At 41.0% G+C, this 12,850-nt stretch overlaps 1 protein-coding gene across 2 annotated transcripts in view; it reads right to left on the reverse strand.

The window, feature by feature from the left end:
- The window catches only part of LOC141148141 (uromodulin-like), an 87,032-nt gene that overhangs the window by 54,952 nt on the left and 19,230 nt on the right, over positions 1–12,850 (reverse strand). For both annotated transcript variants that reach the window (XM_073635328.1, XM_073635329.1), the window contains exons 4-6: positions 12,312–12,550; positions 4,905–5,027; positions 206–383 (exon numbers count right to left, since the gene is read on the reverse strand). In XM_073635328.1, coding sequence (XP_073491429.1) covers positions 206–383; positions 4,905–5,027; positions 12,312–12,550 — 540 coding nt within the window. The remainder of the gene's footprint in view (positions 1–205; positions 384–4,904; positions 5,028–12,311; positions 12,551–12,850) is intronic.

The raw sequence follows: 12,850 nt of genomic DNA on the forward strand, positions 1-12,850 counted from the left end.
CAGGGGGAAAACCGTGCACATAAATGCATGAAGGTCAAAGTGTGAAAATGCCATCACTAATTGTTCCAACTGAAGTCCATGGGTGCCCAACAAAACACAATGTCGTGCACCCTTTAGCCCACAGGAATCAAGCTGGTGTATATGCCTGCCCCCCCCCCCCCATAAAAAGTGTTATCTGGACAATAAAAGAAAATTGTCGACTTACCTCTGGGTCCCACAATTTCAAAAGAGTTAATCCGACCATCTGTGGTGATCATTAGTGTCCAGAAAGAGTCACTGACTGAGAAAGTTTTGCTGTGAACACGGTCTGTAAAGTCTCCAGAGTAGAGGCGCTTTGAACTGTTAAGTGCCATTGAAAGGGTATAATCCAAGTAATGAAATGCCTAGAACACAAAAAAAATTATATATATATAATTGCAACCCCCCCATTCAGAGGTAGTGGTGTCTCTCCATCTTCCTCAGAGGGTTGTCAATCGTCAATCTAAGGACCTCAGACTAAATTTTCTGGGCAATATAATAGTTTGTCTTTAGGTCCAATCATATTAGATACTTTCTATCTTATAACTCTACCCGTATTGTCTATAGAATGTATGGCCGAATGTTAGTGGATTTGACTTGACCCTCTTTGCCGCAATAACATTCTCCACTCTTCTGAGAAGTCTTTCCACAACACTCTGAAGGGTGTCTATGTCAATTTGAGAGCTCAGCTACTGATGTTGGATTAGCAGACCTAGCTCACCATCGGCATTCCAAATCATCCCAAATGTGTTCAGTAGGGTGTAGTTCAGGGCTCTGTGAGGGAAACTCAAGTTCCTCGACTCGAAATTGGTCAAGCCATGTCTTTATGGAGCTGGTCTTCACCAAACTGTTACCATAAGGTTGGAAGAGCCCAATTGTCTATGATGGAGTATTACTAGGACCCTTTATTGGAGACACCTGAACTCCATCATTAGAGGGTATCTGTGGGAATTTGTGCTCATTTGTGAGAAGACCTGGCTCACGCATTGGCATTCCAATTCATTTCAAAGGCATTCAGTAGGGTTGAGGCCACATCAAACTGGTCACACCATCTCTTTATGGAGCTGGCTTTGTACATAGGGGCACAGTCATGCTGGAATAGAAAAGGGTCTTCAACAAACTGTTATCTCAAGGCTGCAGGGCACAATTGTCTATATAAAAATTTAGCAGTGTTGCTCTGTCATATGTGTATAGTACACAACTCAAACGTGTATAAATGTTGTATAAACCAATAATTATAACATTAATCAAGTGCCACAAAACAAATATAATCATGCAGTGTGAATGAAAGAATGTAGTGCACAAGATAGGAATAAGTGTTATTCACATAAAATAGAGTCCAAAAAAAGTCCATTAGGTAGTGATCCAAACAGTGGCAGGTGGCTCTTATTTCAACTTCAGTGAATTAACATCCAGTGCTTCCCTTCCAGTTCAAACACATATAGCCTCTTACCAGAAACTCAGATCTATCAAGGCCATTAACCACCTTAGTGAGCTTTTCCCCTCACTTTAGGTTTGGGGTAGCTTTCCCTTCTCCAATCGTCCTTTAAGATAGCAATGCTGGGAAACACCTCACAGGCGTATCCAGGATAGTCTCAGATCAGATGATTCCACATAACAATGAGAAAAGAAGCTCATTGCACAACATCCAGTAAAATCAAAGAGGATTTATTTAAAATCTGCTTACAGCAGCGAGAATAAAAACAAGCATTGAAATAGACACAATTCGTTCTACACCCTCCATGGGTATGCTGATGTCACCACTATTTCCTGTGCCTTCCTAATTGTCTACCCTAAGTGAAAATGTCCAAATTGGGCCCAATTAGCCATTTTCCCTCCCTGGTGTCATGTGACTCGTTAGTGTTACAAGGTCTCAGGTATGAACGGGGAGCAGGTGTGTTAAATTTGGGTGTTATCGCTCTCACTCTCTCATACTGGTCACTGGAAGTTCAACATGGCACCTCATGGCAAAGAACTCTCTGAGGATCTGAAAAAAAGAATTGTTGCTCTACATAAAGATGGTCTAGGCTATAAGAAGATTGCCAGGACCCTGAAACTGAGCTGCAGCACGGTGGCCAAGACCATACAGTGGTATAACAGGACAGGTTCCACTCAGAACAGGCTGCTCAGCCTCATATCCAGAGGTTGTCTTTGGGAAATAGACGTATGAGTGCTGACAGCATTGCTGCAGAGGTTGTAGGGGTCTGGGGTCAGCCTGTCAGTGCTCAGACCATACGCCGCACACTGCATCACATTGGTCTGCATAACTATTGTCCCAGAAGGAAGCCTCTTCTAAAGATGATGCACAAGAACGCCCACAAACAGTCTGCTGAAGACAAGCATGTGGTCTGATGAGACCAAGATAAACGTATTTGGTTCAGATGGTGACAAGCGTGTGTGGCGGCAACCAGGTGAGGAGGACAAAGACAAGTGTGTCTTGCCTACAGTCAAGCATGGTGGTAGGAGTGTCATGGTCTGGGGCTGCATGAGTGCTGCCGACACTGGGGGGCTACAGATCATTGAGGGGACCATGAATGCCAACATGTACTGTGATATACTGAAGCAGAGCATGATCCCCTCCCTTCAGAGACTGGACCGCAGGGCAGTATTCCAACATGATAACGACCCCAAACACACCTCCAAGATGACCATTGCCTTGTTAAAGAATCTGAAGGTAAAGGTGATGGACTGGCCACCAAGCATGTCTACAGACCTAAACCCTATTGAGCATCTGTGGGGCATCCTCAAACAGAAGGTGGAGGAGCGCAAGGTCTCTAACATCCACCAGCTCCGTGATGTCATCATGGAGGAGGGGAAGAGGACTCCAGTGACAACCTGTGAAGATCTGGTGAACTCCATGCTCAAGAGGGTTAAGGCAGTGCTGGAAAATAATAGTGGCCACACAAAATATTGACACTTTGGACATTTTCATTTAGGGGTGTACTGATTTTTGTTGCCAGAGGTTTAGACATTAATGGCTGTGTGTTGAGTTAGTGTGTTGTATTGACAGCAAATTTACACTGTTATACAAGCTGTACACTCACTACTTTACATTGTAGCAAAGTGCCATTTCTTCAGTGTTGTCACATGAAAAGATAGAAGAAAAGATTTACAAAAATGTGACTGAGGGGTGTACTTACTTTTGTCAGATACTGTATATATGTACAAAAATTTTTGGAATACGCATCAGGGATAATATAATCCAAATGAAGATGTCTGTTAATGGACTCCAATAATTTAAAGAAAACCCTGGCCAAAACTCATATTTTTTGTTATGCTGAGTGGACACAAGTAGATCAATTTTAAATGCCTCCTTCAACCCCCCCCCTTTCTCCAGCTTCAGAGAAAATATTTTCCCATCCAACTTCTCACAAGGCCATAATGATGGAAATGGAGAAGGCAGTGTTGTGTCTTATCCTAGGCCGACAAGGCCCAGGCCTAGGGTGACATTTTGCGCACAAACCCCCCCCCATATCCGTAGCCCCTGACCATGTCTGCAGCCCCTGACCATGTCCGCAGCCCCTAATCATGTCCGCAGCCCCTAATCATGTCCACAGCCCCTGATCATGTCCGCAGATTCTGATCATGTCCCCAGCCTCTGACCAAGTCCGGAGCCTCTGATCATGTCCCCAGCCTCTGATCAAGTCCAGAGCCTCTGATCTTGTCCACAGTCTCTGATCATGTCCCCAGCCTCTAACCATCTCCTGTGTCATGTCTGCAGTCTCTAATGATGTCTGCAGTCTCTGACCGACTCCTGTATCATGTCCGCAGTCTCTGATCATGTTCCCAGCCTCTAACCATCTCCTGTGTCTTATCTGCAGTCTCTGACCATCTCCTGTATCATGTCCACAGTCTCTGATCATGTTCCCAGCCTCTAACCATCTCCTGTATTATGTCTGCAGTCTCTGACCGTCTCCTGTATCATGTCCGCAGTCTCTGACCGTCTCCTGTATCATGTCCGCAGTCTCTGACCGTCTCCTGTACTATGTCTGCAGTCTTTGACCATCTCTTGTATCATGTCTGCAGTCTCTGACCATCTCTTGTATCATGTCTGCAGTTTCTGACCATCTCTTGTATCATGTCCGCAGTCTCTGACCATCTCTTGTATCATGTCTGCAGTCTCTGACCATCTCTTGTATCATGTCCGCAGTCTCTGATCATGTTCCCAGCCTCTAACCATCTCCTGTGTCTTGTCTGCAGTCTCTGACCATCTCCTGTATCATGTCCACAGTCTCTGATCATGTTCCCGGCCTCTAACCATCTCCTGTATTATGTCTGCAGTCTCTGACCGTCTCCTTTATCATGTCCGCAGTCTCTGACCGTCTCCTGTATCATGTCCGCAGTCTCTGACCGTCTCCTGTACTATGTCTGCAGTCTTTGACCATCTCTTGTATCATGTCTGCAGTTTCTGACCATCTCTTGTATCATGTCCGCAGTCTCTGACCATCTCTTGTATCATGTCTGCAGTCTCTGACCATCTCTTGTATCATGTCCGCAGTCTCTGACCATCTCTTGTATCATGTCCGCAGTCTCTGACCAGCTCCTTAAGTATGTCTGCAGTCTCTGGCCAACTCCAACTGAGGTGGAGCTTTAATAAGAAGAGGTGGAGCCTAAAGATGAAAGAGTGGAGTTTACAGATGAAGGGGTGGGTCTTAAACAGAAAGGGGTGTGACAAATTCAGATGGGGGACGCCCGAGTTTAGTCTTGCCTAGGGCAGCACAAAACCAAAATACACCACTGGGAGGAGGGCATTCCATGGTACATTAGGATATCTTTGCTCTTCATGGTTGGGCAGGGAACCTTAACTGATATGGGCAAAAAAGTCAGAAGGTTTTCATAGATTTGTTGTGTAATAAGAATGAAATGATCGGATACAAATGACTTACTTTGTTCAGATCAGGAATGGTGAGTCTGAACACGTGTCCGAAGCTTCGCGAGGAGATATCCCTATATATGGTGTAATCGGGAGAGCTCTCGCTTGTACAAATTCCGGTGGTGAGGAAAAGAACCTACAGTGAGAAGAAGACACAATGTAGATACAAATCAATGGACAACATCTAAAAGGAATGTTCTAGCTTTGGCTTGGATTAGATGTATTCAGTCACCTAAAACTTTTGGTTCTGGAGTAGGGGACGGTTGGAACACCCACCAGGCTTTTGTTTCTGTCTGTGTCCCTTCTATCAGAGATCTTCCCTCATTGTTTGTCCCAATGACAATGCCATCACCGGGAGAGAACATCTATATATAGAGTTATGTATAGACGTGTACAGCTCGTTTCCTTCCGAATTGAAATTCGGACAAATAGTACAGAATTTAACCAAATCCGAAATAACGAAAATATATATATAATTCAGACAAGATTCAAATTCAATTTGATTTGAATAGTTTTTTAATCAGTTTTGAATAGTTTTCAAATTCAAATAGTATTCAATTTGTTTTGCAATTTCCAAAGAGAATAAAATAGAATAGAAAATAAAGGGATAGAACGGAAAAAAAAAAGAATAGAATATAAAAAAATAAGAGAAAATAAAATAATAAACTATAATAGATTTAAACAGAACAAAATAAAATAAAAAATAAAAGAACAGAAAAGGAATATAATAGAAATGAATAGAATAGAATAACAAAAAGAATAGAATAGAATAGATTAGAAAGAATATAACCATTTCCCGAAATTCAAATATAATCAATTCAAGTTTGATTAGAATAGAAAAGAATAGATTAGAATAGAATAGAGGATAACAGAATGGTATAAAAAAAAAAAAAAACAACAGAATATAATAGAATTGAATAGAAAGAATATAACCATCTTCCAAAATTGTGAATTTTTGAATAGAATAAATTTGAATTTGAATAGACAAGAATAGAATAGAATGTAAAATAATAGCATATAATAGAATAAACAAAAAGAAAAAAAATAGAATTAAAAAAACAACAGAGTAGAATAGAATAGAAAGAATATAACCATTTACCAAAATTCAAATATAACCAATTCAAATTTGAAAAGAATAGATTAGAAAAGGAAGATGGTTCTATTCTATTCTATTCTATTCTATTCTATTATATTCTGTTCAAATGTGAATTGATTCTACTTGAATTTTGGGAAATGGTTATATTCTTTCTATTCTATTTTATTCTACTGTTTTTGAATTATATTCTTTTCTATTCGAATTTTAGAAGATGGTTATTTCTATTTTATTCTATTCTATTCATTTATATTCTATTCTATTCTGTTATTTTTCATTTATATTCTACCTTGTTCTGTTTTACTCTATTATATTATATTCTTTTATTTTGTGTTATATTCTTTTCTATTCTATTTTGTTCTATTATATTCCTTTATTTTCTATTCTATTTTATTCCCTTTGGAAATTGGAAAACAGATTGAAAACTATTCGAATTTGAAAACTATTCAAATCAATTTGAATTCTGAAAATTTGAATCAATTTAAATACAAAAGAACAAAACTAATTCAGAAAACTAATTAAATGTATTAAACTAATTTATGTAAATGATGAATCGATACAAATTTTTTTTTTCGTTCTGCACATGTCTAGTTATGTGAATAGTAAGGATGAAAAAAATGAGACCTGCAGCCCTAGAACTCTAAATCTGCAGTTATCTGGAGGAAGCTAAAAAACCCAATAAAGCATTGTTACATGTGCAGGGAAAAAAACTTTTTCATTATCCCCCAAAGGCCTTGGTGCCCAAGATTCGGGATGGGCGAACGGTTCGACCCGAACTTTGGTTGTTCGGATGTTCTGCAGGCTTCTTACCACGTGATCAGCTGTGACCAATCACAGCTGATCATCGCAGGAACCAGGAAGTGCCAGTAAACGGTTTTCCTTGGTTCACGCTGACAGGGAGAGCCGATCGGAGCCAATCGGTGGCTCTCCCTGTCAGAGGGGGGGGGTCTGTGCTGATGATCAGCACATTGATTATCAGCACAACCCCCTCAGTTGTCCCAATCACCTGCCAATCAATCCCCAGCAACACACACAATAATAATGTCTCCCAGTGCCCACCACAGTGCCAATCAGTGTCCACGACAGTGCCAATCAGAGCCCACCACAGTGCCAATCAGTGCCAACCACAGTGCCAATCAGTGCCCAGCAGTAACACCTGTCAGTGATCTATTAGTACCTCATCATCAGTGCTGCCCATCAGTGCCACCCATCAATGCCACCCGTCAGTGCCACCTGTCAGTTCCAATCAGTACCACCTATCAGTGCCAATCAGAGCCGCCTGTCAGTGCCCATCACAGCCGCCTGTCAGTGCCACCTATCAGTGCCGCCTATTGGTGCCCCTCAGTGCTGCATATCAGTGCCACCTATCAGTGCTCATCAATTCTACATATCAGTGCCACTTTATCAGTGCCCATCAGTGCCGCCTCATCAGTGCCCGTCAGTGAAGGGGAAAACAAAATTTTATGACACAAAGTAAGAAAAAAAATTTTTTTTTCAAAAATTTTGGTCTTTTTTAGTTTGTTTAGCAAAAAATAAAAACCACCAGAGGTGATCAAATACCACCATAAGAACGCTCTGATTGTGGGAAGAAAATTATAAAAATTTAGTCTGGGTACAGTGTTGCATGACCGCGCAATTGTCATTCAAAGTGCCACAGCGCTGAAAGCTGAAAATTGTCCTGGTCAGGAATGGCCGAAAGTGCCTGGTATTGAAGTGGTTAAAGTGAAACAATAAAAGTGAAATATTCCTTTAAATTTCGTAGCTGGGGGGTGTCTATAGTATGCCTGTGAAGTGACGCATGTTTCCCGTGTTTACAACAGTCCGAGAGCAAAATGACATTTCTAAAGGAAAAAAAGTAATTTAAAACTACTCGCGGCTATTAATGAAATGTCGGATTCCGGCAATACAGATAAAAGTCATTGAAAAAAACGGCATGGCATTCCCCCAGTCCATTACCAGGCCCTTTGAGCCTGGGGTTCCCCTTGTTAAAGGGGGCTTCCAGATTCCGATAAGCCCCCCGCCCACAGACACACACAACCACCGGGCAAAGGTTGTGGGGATGAGGGCCTTGTCCCCATAAGCGTGGGGAGAAGGTGCTTTGGGGGCTACCCCAAAGCACCCATCCCATGTTGAGGGCATCTGGCCTTGTACAGTTCAGGATGGCGATGCTCTCTTATCCCCCCTCTTTTCCTGCGGCCTGCCAGGTAGCATACTCAGATAAGGGTCTGGTTTGGATTTTGGGGGGCCCCCCACGCCATTTTTTTTAAATTTTGGTGCGGGGTTCCCCCTATTATCCACACCAGTCCTGGAGGGCCTGGTATAAAATTTGGGGGGACCCCCACGCATTTTTTTTTAAATTTTGGTTCGGGGTTCCCCTTAATATTCATACCAGACCCAAAGGGCCTGGTAATGGACTGGGGGATCACATGCTGTTTTTTTCAATGACTTCTTTTATCTGTATTGCCGGGACCAACAATTCATTATAGCCGGCACTAGCGCTAGTACTTTTAAATGACTTTTTTTCCTTTAGAAATGTCATTTTGCTGTCAGACTGTTCTAAACACAGGAAACATGTGCCCCTTTACAGGCATAATATAGACACCCCCCCATGTACGAAATTTAAAGGAATATTACACTTAGACTTTAACGGTGTTCGCGTGTTCTGCCAAATTTTTTGCCTGTTCGGTATGTTCTGGTGCAAACTGAATCGGGGGGATGTTCGGCTCATCCCTACCCAAGATGTGGTCCATCAGGGATCAACATGCAGATCTATTATCTGGTCTGGAGCACAGCAGGCACCATGCAGAGTAACAGTGGTTCTGGTGAGCTATATTGTAATATATTTTAAAAAGAGTAACTACTAGATTCTCATGGTAGAGTAATGACTGGAATCTCATGGTAGAGTAATGACTGGAATCTCATGGTAGAGTAATGATTGGAATCTCATGGTAGAGTAATGATTGGAATCTCATGGTAGAGTAATGATTGGAATCTCATGGCAGAGTAATGATTGGAATCTCATGGCAGAGTAATGATTGGAATCTCATGGTAGAGTAATGATTGGAATCTCATGGTAGAGTAATTATTGGAATCTCATGGTAGAGTAATGATTGGAATCTCATGGTAGAGTAATGACTGGAATCTCATGGTAGAGTAATAGCTGGAATCTCATGTTGGAGTAATGATTGGAATCTCATGGTGGAGTAATGATTGGAATCTCATGGTAGAGTAATGATTTGAATCTCATGGTAGAGTAATGATTGGAATCTCATGGTAGAGTAATGACTGGAATCTCATGGTAGAGTAATAGCTGGAATCTCATGGTAGAGTAATGATTGGAATCTCATGGTAGAGTAATGATTGGAATCTCATGGTAGAGTAATTATTGGAATCTCATGGTAGAGTAATGATTGGAATCTCATGGTAGAGTAATGACTGGAATCTCATGGTAGAGTGATAGCTGGAATCTCATGGTAGAGTAATGATTGGAATCTCATGGTAGAGTAATGACTGGAATCTCATGGTAGAGTAATAGGTGGAATCTCATGGTGGAGTAATGATTGGAATCTCATGGTAGAGTAATGATTGGAATCTCATGGTAGAGTAATGATTGGAATCTCATGGTAGAGTAATGATTGGAATCTCATAGTAGAGTAAACACTGGAATCTCATGGTAGAGTAATAGCTGGAATCTCGTGGTAGAGTAATAGTTACATAATTACATAGTTGGTCAGGTTGAAAAAAACACCATCTAGTTCAACCAATAAAAGGGGAAACAATATGCAATCCTATACCCACAGGAAGGTGAAAACCCCAGCAGAACATGATCCAATTTGCTACAGCAGGGAAAAAAAATTCCTTCCTGATCCCCCCGAGAGGCAATCGGATTTTCCCTGGATCAACTTTACCTATAAATGTGACTCGGTATCCAGTTATATTCTGTACATTTAGGAAATAATCCAGGACTTTTATAAAGCAATCTACTGAGCCGGCCAGATCCACCTCTGGAGGGAGTCTATTGCACATTTTCACTGCTCTTACTGTGAAGAAACCTTTCCGTATTTGGAGATGAAATCTTTTTTACTCTAGATATAAAGAGCGCCCCCTTGTCCTCTGTGATGACCTTAAAGTGAATAACTCAACACCAAGTTCACTATATGGACCCCTTATGTATTTATACATGGAGATCATATCCCCCCTTATGTATTTATACATGGAGATCATATCCCCCTTATGTATTTATACATGGAGATCATATCCCCCTTATGTATTTATACATGGAGATCATATCCCCCTTATGTATTTATACATGGAGATCATATCCCCCCTTATGTATTTATACATGGAGATCATATCCCCCTTATGTATTTATACATGGAGATCATATCCCCCCTTATGTATTTATACACGGAGATCATATCCCCCTTATGTATTTATACATGGAGATCATGTCCTCCTTATGTATTTATACATGGTGATCATATCCCCCCTTATGTATTTATACACGGAGATCATATCCCCCTTATGTATTTATACATGGAGATCATGTCCTCCTTATGTATTTATACATGGTGATCATATCCCCCCTTATGTATTTATACATGGAGATCATATCCCCCTTATGTATTTATACATGGTGATCATATCCCCCCTTATGTATTTATACATGGAGATCATATCCCCCCTTATGTATTTATACATGGTGATCATATCCCCCCTTATGTATTTATACATGGTGATCATATCCCCCCTTATGTATTTATACATGGAGATCATATCCCCCTTATGTATTTATACATGGAGATCATATCCCCCTTATGTATTTATACATGGAGATCATATCCCCCCTTATGTATTTATACATGGAGATCATATCCCCCTTATGTATTTATACATGGAGATCATATCCCCCTTATGTATTTATACATGGAGATCATATCCCCCCTTATGTATTTATACACGGAGATCATATCCCCCTTATGTATTTATACATGGAGATCATATCCCCCCTTATGTATTTATACATGGAGATCATATCCACCTTATATATTTATACACGGAGATCATATCCCCCTTATGTATTTATACATGGAGATCATGTCCTCCTTATGTATTTATACATGGAGATCATATCCCCTTATGTATTTATACATGGTGATCATATCCCCCCTTATGTATTTATACATGGTGATCATATCCCCCCCTTATATATTTATACATGGTGATCATATCCCCCTTATGTATTTATACATGGAGATTACATCCCCCTTATATATTTATACATGGAGATCATATCCCCCCTTATTTATTTATACATGGAGATCATATCCCCCTTATTTATTTATACATGGAGATCATATCCCCCCTTATGTATTTATACATGGAGATCATATCCCCCCTTATTTATTTATACATGGTGATCATATCCCCCTTAATCTCCTCTTCTCAAGAGAGAATAAATTCAGTTCCTCTAATCTTTCCTCATAGCTGATCTCCTTCGTTCCTCTTATCAGTCTGGTTGCTCTTCTCTGCACTTTCTCCGGCGGCCAGGTAAACAAAGGGGCGGAACCAGAAGGGACAAACTACTCCTTGCTCCTGGTTTCACCGGGGTTACAAAGAGAGGGGAACAACGTCATTTCCTCTCTCTCTGTATAGGGCCAACATTTTTCCCGGCCTCTGCGATGGGACCGCGGCGGCGGGAGGGGGGTGGGAGCCCCTCCCACCACCCACAGAAGTAATCGAGTGGCTAATTAGCCACTCAGATCACTTCAGCCTGAAAGACAATGACTGGCTGAAAAGATACCGGGATGATATTTGTAGGTGTACCCACCATCCCGGTGTTACCACTGAAACCGGAGGACATCCATGTATACCCTGCCAGCAGGAAGTGGTTAAAGCTTATTGGGCTCCTATCGGGCTTCTTGATACTTTCTCATTTCCTTAACGTTCAATACACGGATGTAGGGGAGAGTACCTACATTCCATGAGAAGTGTCCCTTGTGCTGGTGGCTGTTGTCTTAGCTGAAATCCTTCAGTCCTCTGTCATCTATAACCCAGGCAGCTTGATCAATCCTACTACCGGTGTCTTGACACTTTCCCATCTCCTCAATGCTTAATATACTGAGGGGGTTCTTTATATCCCTTGAAATATGTTGGCTCATTAACAGAATTTTTTTTTTTATATCAATAAACAGAATGTCTTATTTAGGCTTTACTTTTACTCTGGCACTCGATGTGTTTTGTATATTTCAGATATATTATCAACCTAAATAAACTTCTGACTATAATTTATGTGGTTTTGTCAACTTTAATGAATAACTTCCATACCTGGGACTGTGTGGTATCTAGCAGTGTAAGGACTTCGTTCACCAAAGTTTTATTGGTATAATCTTTAGATGAAGCATCTGTTAGTACGATGATGAATGCCTGGTGGGGGGAGGACTGGAGAGCGAGCTTGACTCCTGTTATTGACAATTCTGGACAGTCTCCACCACCTATGGCTTCCAGATCATTAAAGAAAGAGCCAAATTGGGCCATTTTGTCAGTGATCCTGACAGGTCCCACATCTGAAAAATGAAATAGCAATCAGTTCATTTCTTACTGAGATATATCAAACCCAAAATACTTCTGTTAAATAAGATAATAGAAGCAGCTGCTGTGAGCGTGCAGATTCAGATTGTAATATGTATTTTCTCATCTAATTATTTATTGAGTTCAACCTTCACCTTCATCCAGGAATGCCTCATCCTTCAAGGTGTACGTTATCCCATTTGCCCTAAACAATCAACTTGATGGCGAGAATCCACCAACATGGTTCATTCCTAGTGGAATAGATTGGCTCTATTGTTTCTTCAGTCTTAGAAAAT

This window comes from Aquarana catesbeiana, linkage group LG06 (assembly GCF_042186555.1).
Source record: "Aquarana catesbeiana isolate 2022-GZ linkage group LG06, ASM4218655v1, whole genome shotgun sequence".
NCBI classification, from domain to species: Eukaryota; Metazoa; Chordata; class Amphibia; order Anura; family Ranidae; genus Aquarana; species Aquarana catesbeiana.